Raw genomic sequence first — 21,759 nt, forward strand, 5'->3', positions numbered from 1 at the left:
TCTGACCAACAGCAATACAGCAAAGAATTCATTTCCTATAGTCTTTTTTTGGGGGGGGCAAGGGGGGGCCTGAACTCTGGGCTAAGGCGCTGTCCCTCAGCTCTTCAGCTCAAGGCTAGCGCTCTACCACTAGAGCCACAGCACCACTTCTGGCTTTTTTCTTTTTGCTTATGTGGTGCTGAGGAATCGAACCCAGGGCCTCATGCATGCAAGGCAAGCACTCTGCCACTGAACCACCTTCCCAGCCCTCTTTATATATTTTTTAATATAATTATATTGGGGTGTACAGAGGAGCTACCATTTCAGAAGTCAGGTAACAGACAATGTCACCCCTTCCTTTGCTTCCTCCAGTTTCCCCTTCTCATCTCTGCCCACAATTTGAATAGTTTATTTTCCACATAGTGTCTACTGAATACCATGAATGCATTTGTTCACCTTTCCTCCTTTTATGTTTTTGCACCCTACCTAAAAAGACCAAAAACAAAAAACAAAAAAACATGACCACCACTGACACCACCACCACTACCAAAACTCATTTCCAAGCCGGGCGCTGGTGGCTCACGCGTGTAATCCTAGCTACTCAGGAGGCTGAGATCTGAGGATCTCGGTTCAAAGCCAGCCCGGGCAGGAGAGACCGTGAGACTCTTATCTCCAATAAACCACCAGAAAACCGGAAGTGGCGCTGTGGCTCAAGTGGTAGAGCACTAGCCTTGAGCTGATGAGCTGAGGGACAGCGCCCAGGCCCAGAGTTCAAGCCCCACGACCGACAAAAAAAAAAAACAACTCATTTCCAGTTGCTGAAATTATTTCTTGCTACAGTAAACTCAAATTTGCCAGTGGTGCTGTGGATTAAAGAAATATCATACAGGGGCTGGGAAGGTGGCTCAGTGGTAGAGCCCTTGCCTTGCATATGCATGAGGCCCTGGGTTCGATTCCTCAGCACCACATAAGCAAAAAGAAAAAAAAAAGCCGGAAGTGGCACTGTGGCTCAAGCGGTAGAGCGCTAGCCTTGAGCTGAAGAAGCTGAGGGACAGTGCCCAGGTCCAGAGTTCAGGCCCCATGACCGGACCCCCCCCCCCCAAAAAAAAAAGAACAGAAAGAAAGAAATATCATATAAAAACTTCTATAGTACTAAGGCTTAATTTTTTCATCCTTTACTTATAACTTATTTTCAATTCTGAATTACCTACAAGAGTGTTCTCGATGTCAAACAACTTCTCTGCATAACTATTGTCAATACAACATTCATTTTATCATCTTTATCCAACCACATTAAAAACTCAATTTTGGGTGGGAATATGGCTTGTCTGCATGCATGAAGCCCTGGGTTCAATTCTTCAGTACCACATAAAAAGAAAAAGCGGGAAATAGCACTGTGGCTCAAGTGGTAGAGTGCTAGTCTTGAGCAAAAGAAGTTCAGGGACAGTGCCCAAGTCCTGAGTTCAAGCCTTACAACTGGCAAAAAATTTAAAAAAAAAAAAAAAAGCTGGGTGCCAGTGGCTTACACCTATAATCCTAGCTACTCAGGAGGCTGAGATCTGAAGATCGCAGTTCAAAGCCAGCCCAGGCAGGAAAGTCCATGAGACTCTTACTCCAATTAATCATCAGAAAACTAGAAGTGGTGCTGTGGATAAGAGCTCAGGAACAGTGCCCAAGCCTAGAGTTCAAGCCCTACAACCAACAAATAAAATAAAATAAAATAAATTCCATCAATCTTCTGCACTGATGGCTCATGCCTGTAATCCTAGCTACTCAGGAGGCTGAGATGAGAGCTAAGAATCATGGTTCAAAACCAGCCAGGACAGGAAAGCCTCATATTGTCAATTAACCACCAGAAAACTGGAAGTCGAGCTGTGGCTCAAAGTGGTAGAACGCTAGCCTTCAGCAAAAGCATCTCAGGGACAAGCCCAGGCTTGAGTTCAAGACCCATGACCAAAAAACAAACAAACAAAACCCTAAAAACAACAACAAAGCCAAATAAAACTAAGCAAAAAATGTGAACTTACCGCCAAACAAAGGTTCTGGTTCCACCAATATTTCTTGCTTTTGAGGAATTGGGGCACGTACTTCTTCTCTATTGAAAAAATAAAAAGGAAAATATCAAAATGAAAATCATTTTCTGGTATCTGCTCTTTCTTTCTATAATTGGTATAACTGTTTCAAATTAACAAGTAAAATGAACACCAAAAGTTGTAACTTTTGGAACTAAAGTAACCATTTTCAGTGTTTTAATTATAATGTACTAAGAATGGAATGGTGAAAAGATTTGATATCTTCCCTTTTTAATGTAATACAAGTTTACATTAAGTACTTGTTGAGCAAAATTCCAACAGTCTTTAGAAAATATTATACATGGACTTTCCCAAGGAAAAGCCATTGATTTATGAAATGACAAAAACATTAAAAAACATCCTCAAGTGAGATGATACCATCCTAATTGCCTTTTTTGTTGGACTAGATCTAAATTTATACTGTTTCCACAGCAAGTGTGATTATTGGTATTTTTAGCACTATTTTTTTTTTTTTGGTCTGGTCGTGGGGCCTGAACTCTGGGCCTGGGCGCTGTCCCTCAGCTCTTCAGTTCAAGGCTAGCGCTCTACCACTTGAGCCACAGCGCCACTTCCGGCTTTTTTCTTTTTGCTTATGTGGTGCTAAGGAATCGAACCCAGGGCCTCAGGCATGCAAGACAAGCGCGCTACCACTGAGCCACCTTCCCAGCCCCTTTTAGCAGTATCTTATAAAAAAATTTTTCCCCTGTTTTGGCCATGTTTGTGATCCCATTCTGCTCCAACATGGACCACCTTCCCAGCCCCTTTTAGCAGTATCTTATAAAAAATTTTTTCCCCTGTTTTGGCCATGTTTGTGATCCCATTCTGCTCCAACATGGATTGTTTTTCTTGAGTATATGCCAGTATTGGGCAGATGTGCTTTTTCACTCACAGCTAGCACTAGATCACTTGAGCCACAACTCTACTCTGGCTTGTTGCTGGTTAACTTAAGATAAAGAATGTCATCATATTTGTCTGCCAGTCTAACTTCAAAATTTGAACCTAAGGCCTCAGTTTACTGAGTAGTTAAGATTATAGGCCACCAGCACCCAGCTTTAGCTCCTATATTAATTTAATGGAAATCAATAAGAAAATACGGTTTATGCCTGGTACCACCAGTGGTGCAGACCTATAAGCCTAAATATTCAGGAGGCTGAGATCTAGGACCATGGTTCACAGCCAGCCCAAGTCAGGTGGGGCAGGAAAGTCCATAGGACTCTTATCTCCAGTTAACTAACAGAAAACTGAAAATGGAGCTGTGGCTCATAGTACTAGAGCACCTCCCTTGACCAAAAGAGCCCAGGGACAGGGAGCACCCAGACCCCAAGTTCAAGCCCCATGACCACTAAGTTACTAAGGAGTTACTAAGGAGGCTGAGACCTGAGGATCGCAGTTCAAAGCCAGTCCAATGAAAAATCCCTATGAAACTTATCTCCAATTAACCCGCAGAAAACTGGAAGTGTAGCTGTGGCTCAAAGTAGTAGAATGCGGGGCTGTGAAGGTGGCTCAGTGGTAGAGCGCTTGCCTTGCATGCCTGAAGCCCTGGGTTTGATTCCTCAGCACCACATAAGCAAAAAGAAAAAAGCCGGAAGTGGCGCTGTGGCTCAAGTGGTAGAGCGCTAGCCTTGAGCTGACATGCTGAGGGACAGAGCCCAGGCCCAGAGTTTCAGGCCCCATGACCGGACCCAAAAACAAAAAACAAAACAAAACAAAAAAGTAGTAGAATGCTACCCTTGAGCAAAAGAGCTTAGAGGTAGAGCCCAGGCCCTGACTGCAAGCCCCACAACTGACCAAAAAAAAAAAAAAATATATATATATATATATATATATATATATATATTTAAAAACCTAAATAGCAATCATTTAAGAGTTGATTAAAGGAGTATGTGATGTCGCTTTAAAATTCATCTCTAATTTAGTAAAAGTAAAATCCTGGTCCCTGGCCTGTTCATATTTCAACAAGTTTTTGATTTACTATCTCATGGTACAATCAATGAGAATTTAAAAAAAGTAACGGTACTAAACTCACTTGAGGTCCTTAATGTTTTTGTTTATAAACCAATCAATGGCTTTCCTTTGAGCAAGATTCATTTCTAATATTTTCCAAAGACTGTTGGAATTTTTGGCCAGTAGGTAATAGTGCAAACTCTTACTGCATCACAAGTAAAGGCTAAGACATCCAAAAGTTTTAGTTCTAAACACTGAGGACACTTGAAATGATTAACTACATTTAATTAAAATATAAATGACCAGATTTTAAAAATTATTTTAATACTAGATTTGAAATTTAGGACTCTACACATACAAAGCACCTGCTCTACACTGAACTATTCAACCTAGAGTTCTTTTTCTCTTTTTTCTTTTTTGGTTATGGGAGGCCTGGACATTGTCCCTGAACTTTTTTCCTCAAGCTAGCACTCTAACACTTTGAGGCACAGTTCCACTTCTAGTTTTTAGGTGGTTTGTTGGAGACTTTCCTGTCTGAGCTGGCTTTGAACTATGATCCTCAGATCTGAGTCTCCTGAGTAGCTAGGAATACAGGTGTAAGCCACCAGTGCCTGTTTTTTGTTTGTTTGTTTTTTCACCCCCCTGGTGGTGCTAGGGATTTGTGAGGGCCTCACAACTTCTAGGCCAGCACTCTACCACTGAGCCATAACTTCAATTTTTTTTCACAATTTTCATGACAACTCATTTTTCCAGGACAATGTAGGAAAGTCTAGAAGTGGGAAATAAGAGCTTCACTACACTTCATTTCCATAGCTGCCATTTAATTGTCATGCAGTTGGGTAAACACTTCTATCCCTGCTGTTTTATAGGTTAAAATGTGCATAATAAAGCCAACCAATAAGGATTTTTTTTGGTGGGGGGAAGGATCTACTAGAGATTGAATGTAAGGGTCTCACACGTACAAATGTTCTAGGCTATGATCCTGCAAAGTTCTTCTTATTGTTGGATTTAACTGTTGAAGAGGTACACATGCCCCACTTCCCAGCCACAAAGCCAATTCTAACAAAGTGGTTCAACCTTCCACTCTGCCACTTGTTTACCTCTTAAGATTTTTAGTGTATGTGCTGTCAAAACGAGCACAATCTCTAAGATTTTTAAAGGAACTTACACAGTTCTTTTGAGGTTTGAATAAGAGAGAGGGTTAAAAAATAGGCAAGACAGTCCTCTACAGAATTTGAGGTATATAAGTATACGAAATTTCCAGATGAAGGGGCTGGGAAGGTGGCTTAGTGGTAGAGTGCTTGCCTTGCATGCATGAAGACCTGGGTTCGATTCCTCAGCACTACATAAGCAGAAAAAGCCAGAACTGGCGTTGTGGCTCAAGTGGTAGAGCACTAGCCTTGAGCTGAAGAGCTTCAGGCCCTACAACCGACCAAAAAAAATAAAAAATTCCAGATGATACTTTTCCAGAGGTTTTCAATGTTTCATTTTTTTCAAAACCTAGAAATTGGTCTAATAGAACACTACTTAATTTAGGCAAGGGGTAGCTCCTCACAATAAATTATAAATTCATACTCTGTGTGTGGTCTGACAGCGGAGACACTTGCTGAACTGGTACTGGGTTCTTCAGCAATTCCTCCACCATCCAAAAACATAGTGACTGCCATCTCCAGATTATTGTTGCAGGCTTCCAGCATATGTTTTCCTACACTTTCACTTGCACCTGAAACAGCAAAAGGACAGTAGGAAAATGTTAAGAGACACCTTACATTCATATCATATTAAAACACAGAATTCCCAGCAAATTAGTAGTCCTTTTTCCTTTTAGAATGATCTTTTCATTCAAGCTCTTTCATTTACGTCTACACTGCTGGCTAGCTGTTGTGAAACATATTGAACTAGAAAATAATGCAGCAATATTACAGCTGTAATCTCTATTACAAAAACTGAAAGATTTACCATTTCCTTAAATGGTCCAAATATATATTTATTGAACTCAAGAAAAGGATAAAAATTAATGACTAAATTAAAAACTACATTTCAAGACAGTTAAAAGAATATAATGGGCTGGACATTAGTGGCTCATGTCTGTTGTAATCCTAGCTACTAAAGAGACCCAGACAGGAAAGTACATGAGACTAATATCAATTAACGAGCAAAAAGCCAGAAGTGGAGCTGTGGCTCAAGTGGTAGGTGGTTAGCCTTAAATAAAAAGCTACAGGACAGCACCTAGGCCTAAGTTCAAGCCCCAGGATTGGCAAGCATGTCAATGGTAGAACGCTTGCCTTGCATGCCTGAGGCCCTGGGTTCGATTCCTCAGCACCACATAAGCAAAAAGAAAAAAGCCGGAAGTGGCTCTGTGGCTCAAGTGGTAGAGCGCTAGCCTTGAGCTGAAGAGCTGAGGGACAGCACCCAGGCCCAGAGTTCAGGCCCCACAACTGGACCAAAAAAAAAAAAAAAAGAAATATAACTAACAATGAAATCTCTTTATGGAATTAATTTATGCTAATACGAAAGAATAAATGAGGGAACATGACATGGTACAAAAGGAAATAAATGAGGGAACATGACATGGTACAAAAGGAAATGTACTTATCTTACTAATGTAAATGTAACCCCTCTGTATATCATCTCTATAATAATAATTTTTTTAAAAAGAAGAAATATATTTCAATTAGCATTTGTTTCTGGCATTTTTAATACCAAAGCAAGAAAAGTGAAATGGACTATTTTTGCCTAAAACTAATTCAAAATCTGGGTTGGGTATTGATAGCTCACACCTGTAATCTTAGCTATTACAGTATAACTGAGATCTAAGGATTGGGCAGAATAGTTTGTGAGACTCTTTTTTTTTTTTTTTTTGGGGGGGGGGTCCAGTCGTGGGGCCTGAACTCTGGGCCTGGGCGCTGTCCCTCAGCTCTTCAGCTCAAGGCTAGCACTCTACCACTTGAGCCACAGCGCCACTTCCGGCTTTTTTCTTATGTGGTGCTGAGGAATCAAACCTAGGGCTTCAGGCATGCAAGGCAAGCGCTCTACCACTGAGCCAACTTCCCAGCCCAGTGTGAGACTCTTATTTGCAATTAACCACCAAAAATCTGGAAGTAGAGCTATGGCTAAAGTGGCAGAATGCCAGCATTGAGCAGAAAAAGCCAGCTGTAAGCACCATGACCTAGGTTTAAGCCTCAGCACCAAACAAAGAAAAATCTGGTTAAGAACTGTCAATATTGGGGCTGGGAAGGTGGCTCAGTGGTAGAGCACTTGCCTTGCATGCATAAGACCCTGGGTTCGATTCCTCAGCACCACATAAGCAAAAAAAAGCCAGAAGTGGAGCTGTGGCTCAAGTGGTAGAACGCTAGCCTTGAGCTGAGGGACATCGTCCAGGCCCAGAGTTCAGGCCCCATGACCAGACCCACCCCCCCACCCCCGCCACCCCCGCAAAGAAAAAGAACTGTCAGTATTAAAGCCAGGTGCCGGTGGCTCACACCTGTAATCGTAGCTACTCAGGAGGTTGAGATCTGAGGATCAAAGTTCAAAGCCAGCCCAGTCAGGAAAGTTCATGAGCCTCTTATCTCCTATAAAACTACCAAAAAAAAACTGGAAGTGGCACTGTGGATCAAAATGGTAGAGTGTTAGCCTTGAGCAAAAAAGCTCAGGGACAGCACCCAAGCCCTGAGTTCAAGCCCCACAACCTTCTCCCTCCCCTCCAAAAAAAAGGTTTCATCATCTTGCCTAGGCTGGCTTAGCTAGGATTACAGGTGTGAGCCTCTGATGCCCAGCTTGTTTCCTTTGTTTTTCTATGTTGCATTCTTAATAACATCTTCATTACTCTCCTCTGATTCACACATTCACTCTTTAGATATGGTAATATTTTATAACTTTTATTTTTGTGTACTTCTTTGTCTGACCATGATTCCTATTTCATTATTTCATTAATCAAACTTACTAGATTTACTATGACAAAATATAAACTTTCTTGGGCTGGGAAGGTGGCTTAGTGTAGAGAACTTGCCTAGCATGCATGAAGCCCTGGGTTCTATTCCTCAGTACACATAAACAGAAAAAGCCAGAAATGGAACTGTGGCTCAAGTGGTAGAGTACTAACCTTGAGCAAAAACAAGCTCAGGGACAGTGCCCAGGCCCCAAGTTCAAAGGACTGGGAGGAGAAAAAAAAATTATATATATGAGAGAGAGAGACTTTCTGCAGTCTCTCACATCCTTTGTTTCTTCTGGCTCTTGCTCATAATGAAATGGTTTCATTTGTTTATACACAACCTAGGCTGGCCTAGAACTCACTCATAATCTTCCTGCCTCAGACTCCCAAGTGCTAGGATTATAGATATGAACCACTATGCCTGGCTAATTTGTGTTTTAATTTCATGTGCCACGAAATTTTAATCTACAGATTTTTGAAGTCTAGGCTGAAGGTACATTTCTCCTAATAGGATCTGACTTGATTGATTTTGCAAGGTACTATCAGAGACCACTTATAAGTACATTCATGTTGGGGGGGGGAACAGTTATGGGCAGTTTTGAGCTCAAGTCTTCTGCTTGTTTGGCTTGGTTGGCTGGCACTCTAGCACTTGAGCCACACATCCAACTTAGCTTTTGGCTGGCTAGTTATTTTGGAGATGGAATTTCCCAGGCTACTTTTGCCCAGACTGGTCTCTAACCATGATACTCTTGATCATTTCAGTCTTCTGAGTAGCTAGGATAACAGACGTGAGCCACCAGTGCTTAGCATAAGTACATGCTTGACTTGCAAATTTTTCAAGACCAAAGACCCTCCTTAGGTATCATTTCCTAAATATGTATCATTCCCTATTATCTGATGGACATACACAGAGTTGAAATATCAAAGTGTTAGCTTTATGAAGAGGAGAGGTCTCTTCTACAAAGCTCTGTTTGTTTGTTTCCACATGATACTTTAAGGAAAGGAAAGTTTCTGCCAGGTGCTGATAGCTCATGCCTGTAATCCTAGCTACGCAGAAGGCTGAGATCTGAGGATGGCATTAGAAACCAGGCCAAACAGGAACTACCCACAAAATAGTCTAAAATGGATCTGTGGCTCAAAGATAAGAGCACCAACTAGCCTAGAGCAAAAATAAGCTTAGGAACAGTGACCAGGCCCTGAGTTCAAGCCCCAGGACTAACACACACACACACACACCATCTAATCTGGCCACACACACACACACACACACACACACACACACACACACCATCTAATCTGGCCGAACAGACTAACACACACACACACACACACACACACACACACCATGCACATGCACGCACGCGCGCGCGCGCGCACACACACACACACATCTAAATCTAATCTGGCCAAATTCCACAATTTGCATTAAAGCTAACTAATATCTAGATCCCCAACATTATTCATTGTTAGCCTCTTGCCAGCTCAATAATGTATTATAAAAGACTTTTTAAAGACACTACTCATATTATCAGTGATTTCTTTCTCAGAGGTGAGGTTATTAATGGCATCTTTCTACTTTAGCCTTATTGTGAGAAACAGAAGTGATGACTCTTACTAATAGCTGTCACTTTTCTTTTATTCTTTTTTTTTTGGGGGAAGGGTCTGGTTGTGGGGCCTGAACTCTGGGCCTGGGCGCTGTCCCTCAGCCCTTCAGCTCAAGACCAGCGCTCTACCACTTGAACCACAGCATCTTTTTTCTTTTTGCTTATGTGGTGCTGAGGAATCGAACCCAGGGCCTCATGCATGCAAGGCAAGCACTCTACCACTGAGCCACCTTCCCAGCCCCGACTTTTCTTTTTTTTCTACTGCTACAACATTTAGGGCTTTAGATCAAGTTCTTTTTTTTTTTTTTTTTTTTTTTTTTTGCTAGTCCTGGGGCTTGAACTCAGGGCCTGAGCACTGTCTCTGAGCTTCTTTTGCTCAAGGCTAGCGCTCTAGTGCTTGAGAGGCACAGCACCACTTCTTCTGTTTCTTCTGTTTATGTGGCACTGAGGAATTGAACCCAGGGCTTCATGCATGCTAAACAAGCACTCTACCACTAAGCACATCCCCAGCCCTAGATCAAGTTCTTCATACTTCTTACATCATTCTATCTTTCACCTGGCTGCTAGAATAAACTCCAAAATACAAGGCTAGTTTTAAATCCCTTAATTGTTCTCTTCAGCTCTTATAGAATTCCAAAGTCTTTATAAACTGAAAGATTCTTTATGATAAAGTCTCATCTTATTTATCTGGTATTGCCTGTCCTCTTCTCCATACTATAGCATTTACAATAAACAAACCAAATTACGTGCTTGAGATGTTCATCTCCCCCATCTAGTTCAGACCTGCTGAGAAGCACCAAAAGTGTTACTTCATCTATTTACAAGCTAAACTACCCCTGGCTCCCAACCCTGTAATATTATTATACCCATGGATATGTTACCAAGGAAAAAATTCTAGCTTAATTTCTGGCTCCTCAAAAAAAAGAAAAAAAGAGTAGAACTTCTTAAACACCTGTATTGGTTTTGTCTCAGTATCTAGCACCAAAAGTGTTACCTCATCAATTTACAAGCTAAACTAACCCTGGATCCCAACCCTGTAGTATTATTATACCTATGGATATGTTACTAAAGAATAAATTCTGGCCGGGCGCCGGTGGCTCACGCCTGTAATCCTAGCTACTTAGGTGGCTGAGATCTGAGGATCGCAGTTCAAAGCCAGCCCGAGCAGGAAAGTCCGTGAGACTATCTCCAATAAACCACCAGAAAACCGGAAGTGGCGCTGTAGCTCAAGTGGTAGAGCGCTAGCCTTAAGCTGAAGAGTGCAGGGACAGCACCCAGGTCCAGAGTTCAAGCCCCATAACTGACAAAAAAATAAAAATAAAAAGAATAAATTCTGACTTACTGTCTGGCTCCTCCAAAAGAAGAGTAGAACTTCTTAAACACCTGCATTGGTTTTGTCTCAGTATCTAGACCTTGTACCTAGCTTCACATTTGTGTTTGCATGTGACCAATGACCAGTAAACTCACTTAAAGCTATCTCACAGGACTTTAGCTCAATAGATATCACACCAAGATGAGAGGGCAAGAACCATTGACAATCCTTCTGTATCTTTTTAAAATTTTGTACTGTATGCATATAGCTATTTAAAATTTAATTTATAAAAGAAGAAATTAAAGTATCCCTATTTGCAGATGGCATAATCTTATACATAAACAACCCCCAAAACTCCACCCCCAAACTCCTACAACTTATAAACCTAGAACTTATACACTTTAGCAAAGTAGCAGGAAACAAAACCCACAAAAATCAGTTGCCGGGGCTGGGAAGGTGACTCAGTGGTAGAGTGCTTGCCTTGCATGCATGAGGCCCTGGGTTCGATTCCTCGGCACCACATAAGCAGAAAAAGCCAGAAGTGGTGCTATGGCTCAACTAGTAGAATGCTAGCTTTGAGTGCTTTGAGTTGAAGAGCTGAGGGACATCACTCAGGCCTAGAGTTCAAGCCCTGTGACTGACCAAAAACAAACAAACAAAAAAAGTTGACTTTCTGTACACCAACAATGTACAAGCAGAAAAGGAAATCAGGGAAACAACTCCATTCACAATAACCTCAAAAAAATAAAAACCTGGGGCTGGGAAGGTGACTCAGTGGTAGAGCACTTGCCTTGCATGAATGAGGCCCTGGGTTCGATTCCTCAGCACCACATAAGCAAAAAGAAAAAAGCCAGAAGTGGCGCTGTGGCTCAAATGGTAGAGCGCTAGCCTTGAGCTGAAGAGCTAAGGGACACCGCCCAGGCCCAGAGTTCAGGTCCCACGACCGGACCCAAAAAAAAAATAAAAAATAAAAACTTATGAGCTCTCTCTGCTCTTTTCTAGCCCTCTCTCAGCTTTTTCCTTCTCTTCTCTTTCCCAGCTCCCTTCTCTTTTCTAGCTCTTCTCTTTTCTAGCTTTTTTCTCTCTTTTCTAGCTCTCTCTTAGCACTTTTCCCCAGCTCTCTCTCTTTCTCTCTCTCTTTCCCAGGCCTTTCCCCACCACGTAGAGGACCAAGACGGCCTGGTGCCAGCCGGAACGATGAATAAACCTACCCCTTACCTGAATACCACATGCGTGGTGCTGTTCTTACTTGGCTACCTCTTTTTAAAAACCTAACATAAATGGTGCCGTGACTTGGATAAAGGGCTTAAAGTCAGGATAGCTGGGATTCCGCTGCTTTTTTTCCTCTTTTTTCTTTTCTGTTTGTTCTTCCCTTTTTGCTCTGAAGAATACCCACAGTTCCGACAGCCTTTTGCAAACCCATCAATACCAGCACATTGATACCATTGCTGGCTTTCACATCCACGTCCACACCACTTCTCTACTCTGGTGAGTGAAACTACTCTACGGCTCTCTGTTGCTCAGTCTCTGTCCAGACGTGGCGCCACGCCAGAGAGCACCTACGGCCTTTAGCTGAAAGGCTAGTCACCTCCGAAGCCGAGGATGCTTGGCTTTGGGGGCTTGGCCATTTCTCTCTAGAGGGCTCTGGAGGAAGTGGGGACGCTGCTTCTGCCTGGTCAGCTCTCCTTCACTCACTAGACTGACTCTCCTACTCATTTAATGGGGTGCTGCGAATCACGCCTGAGCTGTGAAATCCCTTTAAAATGCCTCCTGCGCTCCCTGGAAAGCCAGAGCGCCTCATTTTTATGCCATTCTCAAATGTAGACAGTTTTTGCCACTGCAATGGTAAATGGTCAGAAGTCTGTTTACTTTCAGGCTCTCTTTGCTCTCTTTCTGCCACTCATGTCCAACTTTCCCTATCTCTCCCTTTCTCTTTTCTACATTTTGGCTTGTGCCCTGAAGAGTGCGACGCAGGCTGGTTCCCGGGGACCCCTCTCTAGGTTCCCTCTCAAAGGCTAGCCAATGTAGGCTTGATCTATTTGTTCAGGCTTTCTTTGCATTTTTTCAGAAATTCGCCATCTTGAGTTCGCCATCTTGGCCACATGGTAGGTTAAGGGTTTGGCCCCATCTGACCCTTAACCTTCCACCAAGCTTACTACTCCATCCATCTATTCTAAGGTGCCTTGCTAACAAGTTGCTCTTTTCACAGGCCCTGGTAACTGAGGCCCAACCATCTGATGTGCTTTGTTAGCAAAGATGCCTAAACATTGTCAAAATTTTAGGTTTTGAGTTTTGCCTTTTGTGTTTTGTGTTGTGTATTCTACTACTGACTACATGGTTCTAAAATACTGGGCATATCTATGCTAAAATTCTCATCACATCTAATGAGTTTTGTCATTGCAGAATATTTGTTGGTCAATTCTTGATAAGGACCAGGTAAGCTCTACTTATTCTATTTGATCTCCTTGTTGCTTTAATTGGAACTAATAAAGGGTTTTCATGGCAAAGATTTCAGTTCAAAGCCAGCCTGGGCTGAAAAATCCCAAAGACTCCATCTCCCAGCTAACCTGCAAAGAGCCAGGCTGGAAGCATGGCTCAAGACTCTTATCTCTAACCAGTCAAACTCTGCAAGTGGTACTATAACTCACTGTGGTTCAGTGCTGGCCTTGAGCAGAAGTGCTCAGGGACAGTGCTCAGGCCTTGAATTCAAAACCTCCTTGAATACCAACTGGGACAAGCCATCCCAGCAACGAACACCTAGACTCAGCCAGTCTGGGGAAGAAGGGAACATGGACAGAAGAGGAGATGATGTCACATCAGCCACTTTGTGCCTGCCCTTTCAAAATTAACCAGAGCCGGGAGGTCAGTAGAAGTAAGAAGCCTGCCCATCCAATGTCTGTACCTGTCTACCTATTAACTGAACAGGAATTTATAATCTTGCCTTTGTCACCTGACTTCTCTACCTAGTCCCTAGATGTCAGAAGTATCTAGGGACATTTCTACCAACATTTTCAGCCCCAAGTCCTTCCTCTTGCCATTTATTTGCTCTCTAGAATTTTTTTTTCCAGCCCCTCAATGCTCATGAGACTTCTCCAGGCTTCATCTAAGGACTCATGCCACCAAGGGACAGCTGCTGCTCATGGCCTTCTCTGGGAGGGGACCAAATTCCAGCCTTTTACCCCTATTGTCGATGCCCCTTGTCAGCAGGAAGTAGCCAGAGAGAATCCGCACCCTATTTCATGATTATTAAAAGGCTGGATTGTAAGGTCCTCTCCTAGATGGCGAGCAGACTCCACCCTCCTCCCAGCGAAGTCTCCACCCAGTACCTGCGAAACCTAGGCAACTGGCACACCTGGAAGAGGTCACATCTGCATCGCTGAATTTGATGTGGCCACACCTTTCTCCGCCCATACCCTAGATAAGGCCTAGCCCAGGCCCAGATGCTCTCTCTCTTGCTTTTTTTTTTTTTTGGTCTGGTCATGGGGCCTGAACTCTGGGCCTGGGCACTGTCCCTCAGCTCTTCAGCTCAAGGCGAGCGCTCTACCACTTGAGCCACAGCACCACTTCCGGCTTTTTTCTTTTTGCTTATGTGGTGCTGAGGAATCGAACCCAGGGCCTCAGGCATGCAAGGCAAGCGCTCTACCACTGAGCCACCTTCCCAGCCACTCTCTCTGCTCTTTTCTAGCTCTCTCTCAGCTTTTTCCTTCTCTTCTCTTTCCCAGCTCCCTTCTCTTTTCTAGCTCTCTCTGCTCTTTTCTAACTCTTCTCTTTTCTAGCTTTTTTCTCTTTTCTAGCTCTCTCTTAGCTCTTTTCCCCAGCTCTCTCTCTCTCTCTCTCTCTCTCTTTCCCAGCTCTCTCTCTTTCCTAGGCCTTTCCTCACCATGTGGAGGACCAAGATGGCCTGGCCAGCCAGAATGATGAATAAACCTACCCCTTAGCTGAAAAAAAAAATTAAAAAATAAAAACCTAGGAATTAACCTAACCAAATATGTAGTAAAGGACCTACTTAGTGAAAACTACAAAAATCTAAAGAAAGAAATCGAAGAAGGAAACAGAAGGACCTTCCATGTTCATGGATAGGAAGAATCAATATCATGAAAATGACCATACTGCCAAAAATGATAGACAAATTCAATGCAATCCCCATCAAAATCCTAATTACGTTCTTTACCAAGATAATGAAAACAATCCAAAAGTTCTTACGAAAAACAAAAGACATAGAATAGCCAAAGCAATTCTAGGTGGAAAAAAAAAACAACACAGGAGGGATCATGATACCAGATTTCAAGCTTTACTATAGAACCATAATAACAAAAACAGCCTGGTATTGGCACAAAAATAGACCCGAAGACCAATGGAATAGATTAGAAGATCTAGAAATAAAATTACATAATTTTAAATACATACAGTGGAAGACATAGCCTCTTCAACTATCGGTGCTAGGAAAACTGGGCAGCCATATGCAGAAAATTACAAGTGGATCCCAGCCTGTCACCATGCACCAACATCAACTCAAAATGGATTAAATACCTCAACACCATACTCAAAACCACTGCAGGACAGAGTAAGAGAGACACCAGAATTTAGTCATAGGCAGGAACTTCCTAAACAGAGCCCCAGGGTCACAACAAATTGGAGACTCAACAAATGGGACTAGGTTCTATTCTAGCTCTCTCTCTCTGTTCTTACCTCTCTCTCTGTTCTATTCTAGCTCTCTCTCTCTGTTCTATTCTCTCTCTGCTACCTAGCTCTCTCTCTCTGTTCTATTCCTCTTTCTCTCTCTGTTCCTCTCTGTCTCTCTTGCTGCTCTTTTCTAGCTCTCTCTGCTCCCTCTCTTTCCTCTTTCCCAGCTCTTTCTCTTTCTCAGGCCTTTCCCAGCCACGTGGAGTGCCAACCTTGCCTGGTCCCAGCAGGTCTACTGAATAAACCTACCCCTTACCTGAATACCACGTGAGTGCTACTGTTCTTACCCCTCTCTCTGCTCTTTTCTAGCTCTTTCCTCTCTTTCCCAGCTCTCTCTCATTCCCAGGCCTTTCCCAGCCACGTGGAGTGCCAACCTTGCCTGGTCCCAGCAGGTCTACTGAATAAACCTACCCCTTACCTGAAAAAAAAAAAAAAAAAACAAATGGGACTACCTTAAAATAAAAAGTTTCTGCACAGCTAAAGACATAGCTTCCTTCCAAACTACAAAGACAGCCAATCAGTTGAGAAAAGATATTTACTAGCAATATATCAGACAAAGTACTAATATCCAGTATATACAGGGAACTTAAGAAAATAATCCCTCCCAGGGCTGGGAATGTGGCTTAGTGGTAGAGTGCTTGCCTAGCATGCATGAAGTCCTGGGTTCAATTCCTTGGCACCACATAAACACAAAATAAATAAATAAATAGAAACATTATATTAAAAAAAAATAATCCCTCCCAAATCTAACAAACCAATCATTACATGGGCAAGGGAACCAAAGAGACTTCTCAGAAGAAGAGATAAAAATGGCAAAGAAACACATGAGGAAATGTTTATCATCCCTGGCAGTAAAGGAAATGCAAATAAAAACAACACTGAGATACCACCTTACCCCAGTCAGAATGGCCCACATCCTAAAGTCAGCCATTGACAAATGCTGGAGGGGATGCAGAGAAAGAGGAACCCTGTTGCACTGCTGGTGAGAATGTATACTAATACAACCACTTTGGAAAGCAGTCTGGAGGTTCCTCAGAAAGGTAAATACAGACCTTCCCAATGACCCAGCCATACCACTACTAGGCATCTATCCTGAGCAACAGGAACCAGGATACAAGGACACCTGTACCTCCCTGTTCATTGCTGCACTATTCACAACCCAGAAACAACCCAGATGCCCCACTACAAATGAATAGATCCAAAAACTGGAACATTGTGCAGCCATTAGAAAGGACAAAATAATGGCATTCACAGGGAAATGGACGGAACTAAAACAAATCATGTTGAGAGGGGTAAGCCAAGATCAGAGACAAACCGCACATCATCTCCCTGATATGTGGACATTAAACTCTAAACGTAAGGAGATATGACAAAGTAAACAGGATTCAAGAAATAAAGGACCTCTTCTTAATTTGTCACATCATTTCTAGATGACCCCATGTTCTTGACTTCATATATGGTGTATATATACATATATATATATACATATATGCCATATATATTTATGCCATACATACACACACACACACACACACATGCACATCTGAGGGAAGAAGAAGGGCACAGCATCAGGGAAACAGAGGAAAAATACAGTAGAGGGGCCTATCAGCTGCACAGGACATTGATGAAAGTGAACTAACTAAGCAAGTCAAGGGCAGCGATGGGAAGAGGGAATGAGAAAGGGGGAACAGCTTATATTAAGCAAAAGGAAAGAAATATACATATCACTCGATTTGGAAAAAATAGCTGTAGTGTCAAAGTATGTACAGACCATAAGCTTTACAGACCATGATAACGGCAATGCACCTCGTGAAGGTTAAAATGTGTTTGTAAAGCCAGGCGTCAGTGGCTCATGCCTATAATCCTAATCCGGAGTCTGAGATCAGAGGATCACAGTTCAAAGCCAGCTGAATCAGGAAAGCCCGTGAGACTCTGATCTCCAATAAACCACTAGAAAAACGGAAGTGGTGTTGTGGCTCAAGTGGTAGAGTGCTTTCCTTGAGCTGAAGAGCTGAGGGATAGCGCCCAAGCCCAGAGTTCAAGCCCCATGACCAACCCCCCTCCAAAAAAAAAAAATGTGTAGTAAGCATATAGGTATGTGGAATGGACTTCTGAAAAAAGTAGAGGGTCATATGCAAATTTATAGTCGAGAAAGACAAACAACAAAGATGTGAAAAAAAACAAGATTTAATGAAACATAAGTGGAAGAAAATTACTAATATATAGGACTGGGCCCCAAGGGCTCATGCCTATAATCCTAAATACTCAGGAAACTAAGAACTGAGGATCAAGCCAGCAGCCGGAAGTAGAACCAGTAGCAAAGCTCTAGCCTTGAATAAAATCCAGGTTCTTGGGCTCATGCCTGTAATCCTAGCTACCCAGGAGGCTGAGATCTGAGGATTAACAGGCTGGGCAGGAAACTGTGAGATGCTTATCTCCAATTAACCACCAGAAAACCAGAAGTTCTAGTGTGGCTCAAGTGGTAGAGCGCTCGCCTTGGCTTGAAGAGTGCACCTGACAGTGCCCAGCCCAGAGTTCAAGCCCCCATGACTGACAAAAAAAAAAAAAAAAGATAATGTGCAATTTAATGTTAAATCAACAAATGTTACCAATAAAACTCAACTTCAAAACATTTAGCTAAATCTCTAGAAATTTATTATGTATATGTTAGCCTAAATCCTTTTTATGATGCCATATTATACCCATTAGGATGGCTATCATGGTGAGGATGTGGAGAAATTAGAAACTCAATGTACTATTGATAGATGTAAAATGGTTTAGTCATCATGAAAAACAGCATGACAGGGCCAGGTTTGGTGGCTCACATCAGAGTGGCGGATAGCGCCCAGGCTCAGAGTTCAAGCCCCACAACCAACCAAAAACAAAGCAAAACAAAACAGTATGGCAGTTCCTGAAAATCAAATTACGGTATGAACTATTAATTTCACGTTAAGAGTATATCCCAAAGAATTAGAAGCAGAATCTCAGTCAAGGGGGCATGACACTGAGTTCTTTGGGATGGAAACAGAGTAATTTGAATGTATCAACATTTTATCTCTTAAAGAATTCCAGGAAATGGAAACATAGTTGGTTGTGGCTGTTAATGCTGGCCTTTTGTTACTGCTGCCATCTTTTGGGGAGGGTGGGCAAAAGAGGGCACAGAAATGGAGAGAAGAAGGATAGCAAATGCAATTATGGTATTCAATATATACTACATATAAATAAACTATGCAATTTGTGGGCAGGGAACAAGAGAAAGAAACGTAGGGGATAGGGGAGTGAAGTGACACTGTCCAAAAAGAATTGTTCTCTTTACCGGACTCATGCAACTATAACCCCTCTGTACAACATTTCAGTAACAATAAAATTAGGGCTGGGAAGGTGGCTCAGTGGTAGATTGCTTGCCTTGCATACATGAGGCCCTGGGTTCAATTCCTCAGCACCACATAAGCAGAAAAAGCCAGAAGTAGTGCTGTGGCTCAAGTGATAGAGCGCTCGCCTTGAGCTGAAGAGCTGAGGGACAGCACCCAAGCCCAAAGTTCAGGCCTCACGCCCGACAAAAATACAATAATAAAATAAAATAAAATTATATCTTTAAAAAATTGCCGGGCGCACATATGCAAAAAGAAAGAAGTCAGCAAGTCTTGGGGCTGGGAAGGTGGCTCAGTGGTATAGCGCTTGCCTTGCATGCCTGAGGCCCTGGGTTCGATTCCTCAGCACCACATAAGCAAAAAAGAAAAAAGCCGGAGGTGGCGCTGTGGCTCAAGTGGTAGAGCGCTAGCCTTGAGCTGAAGAGCTGAAGGACAGCACCCAGGCCCAGAGTTCAGGCCCACGACCGGACCCAAAAAAAAAAAAAAAAATGCCGGACGCTGGTGGCTCACACCTGTAATCCTAGCTACTCAGGAGGCTGAGATCTGAAGATCACAGTTCAAAGCCATCCCGAGCAGGAAAGTCTGTGAGACTCCACTAAACTACCAGAAAACAGGAAGTGACACTGTGGCAAGTGGTAGAGCACTTGCCTTGAGCTGAAGAGCGAGGGACAGTGCCCAGGCCGAGTTCAAGGCCCATGATCAACAAAAAGAAAAATAAAAAAAATAAAAATGCCTTGCCAGGCATTGGTGTGGCTCACGCCTATAATCCTAGCTACTCAGGAGGCTGAGGACCACGGTTCAAAGCCAATCAGAGCAGGAATGTCCGTGAGACTCCTATCTCCAACTAACCACAAGAAAATTGGAAGTGGTGGTAGAGTGCTCCCAGAGTTCAAGCCCCATAAACAAACAAACAACAACAAAAAAGGCTCTGTCCAGCTCTATATACATTAATAAAGAAAAAAATATTCTAGGGGACTGGGAAGGTGGCTCCGTGGTAGAGCGCTTGCCTTGCATGCATGAGGCCCTGGGTTCGATTTGCCACTACCACATAAGCAAAAAGAAAAAAAGCCGGAAGTGGCGCTGTGGCTCAAGTGGTAGAGTGCTAGCCTTGAGCTGAAGAGCTGAGGGACAGCGCCCAGGCCCAGAGTTCAGGCCCCACAACTGGACCCAAAATAAATAAATGACAAATGAAATTAGTATAGTGTGACTACATACCATTTATGGAGAACCATTTTCTCAGCAGGCAGGCTGTATGATAACTCTTTTCCTGGCCATCTAATGTATTTTACTCATGTTAAAAACACTTTCAAGCCGGGCGCTGGTGGCTCACGCCTGTAATCCTAGCTACTCAGGAGGCTGAGATCTGAGAATCGCAGTTCAAAGCCAGCCCGGGCAAGAGAGACTGTGAGACTCCTATCTCCAATAAACCACCAGAAAACCGGAAGTGGCGCTGTGGCTCAAGTGGTAGAGCGCTCGCCTTGAGCTGAAGAGCTGAGGGACAGCACCCAAGCCCAGAGTTCAAGCCCCACGACCGACAAAAAAAAAAAAAAAAACACTTTCAAGAATTGAAAACATTTCAAATTTACCTTAATTTGTGTATGTGTATGTGTGTGTGAGAGAGAGAGACACACAACACAGATAGAGACAGAGAGAGATACCTGGGATGGAATCAGGACTTTACAAATGCTAGGCAAGCACTCTACCCACTGAACTACATTCCCAGCACTTACATGTTATAACCTTTAAAAGAGGAATTTGGGTTTGTATTAGTTGCATCTTAATTTTTATCATATTTTACAAAACTACCTGTACATATGAAGATCTTAAAAATAAACAAGGAAGGTGAGTCAAGAGCTTGTGGTTTATGTCTATAATCATAGTTACTCTGAAGGCTGAGCTCTAAGGATCACAGCCCAGGGCAGATAAATTAACCACCAAAAAGCCAGAAGTGAAGGTATGGCACAAATAGTAGTGTCATCAGCCTTGAGTGGAAAAAGGTAAACAATCCCCCAGTAAAGAAACACTCACACAGTAGGGAGAGATCTTATAACCCTATGCCAGTTCCTTCTCTGGGCATTCAATTTTTCATTTAATCAAGTCAGAAATGGGTCATGTGCCGGGCGCTGGTGGCTCATGCCTGTAATCCTAGCTACTCAGGAGGCTGAGATCTGAGGATCGAGGTTCAAAGCCAGCCCGGGCAGGAGAGACTGTGAGACTCCTATCTCCAATAAACCACCAGAAAACCGGAAGTGGCGCTGTAGCTCAAGTGGTAGAGCACTCGCCTTGAGCTGCAGAGCTGAGGGACAGCGCCCAGGCCCAGAGTTCAAGCCCCACAGCCGACCAAAAAAAAAAAAAAAAGAAATGGGTCATGTTCAAGCCCTAAAGAAAACAAGTAATTCTAAGATCTCCTGCGATGCCTACTTAATATGAGGTATCACAAAACTTCTGATGTTTGAAATGTCACCATAACTCTCCTGGCTTTCTTCCTCCTTCTGAGTCTCCCCATATTTTCTTCTTTTTTCTCCAGATGTTGGTATTCCATTAGGTTTTGTCTATTTTCTCACACTATTGTCCTCTACAAGATACCATTCTTTTTCTTTTTAAGCCTTAACGGCTACCAATATAACAGATCAGTCTTCTTTCTAGATTCACAGTTTTCATTTGCTTACTAATAGTGATACTGCTTATATTTTGTCCGTGTTCTTATATGCTCAGTGAGGCTGAAATGAAAATGTACTAGTCAACTTGTTGCAGTAAACTTCAAGACAGCACAGCATTCTGACTGTGATATGGATACAGCGAGCTGGGATAAACTAGTATTTTTGTTAGTGGTGATCTTAGGGCTTGAACTCAAGGCCTGGAC

At 42.7% G+C, this 21,759-nt stretch overlaps 1 protein-coding gene across 1 annotated transcript in view; it reads right to left on the reverse strand.

Moving 5' to 3' along the window:
- The window catches only part of Ubxn7 (UBX domain protein 7), a 62,810-nt gene that overhangs the window by 31,915 nt on the left and 9,136 nt on the right, over window positions 1–21,759 (reverse strand). Inside the window, exons 2-3 of the mRNA XM_042668790.1 lie at window positions 5,571–5,718; window positions 2,007–2,074 (exon numbers count right to left, since the gene is read on the reverse strand). Coding sequence (XP_042524724.1) covers window positions 2,007–2,074; window positions 5,571–5,718 — 216 coding nt within the window. The remainder of the gene's footprint in view (window positions 1–2,006; window positions 2,075–5,570; window positions 5,719–21,759) is intronic.

Source organism: Dipodomys spectabilis, unplaced genomic scaffold (assembly GCF_019054845.1).
Source record: "Dipodomys spectabilis isolate Male_0828 unplaced genomic scaffold, ASM1905484v1 ptg000017l, whole genome shotgun sequence".
NCBI classification, from domain to species: Eukaryota; Metazoa; Chordata; class Mammalia; order Rodentia; family Heteromyidae; genus Dipodomys; species Dipodomys spectabilis.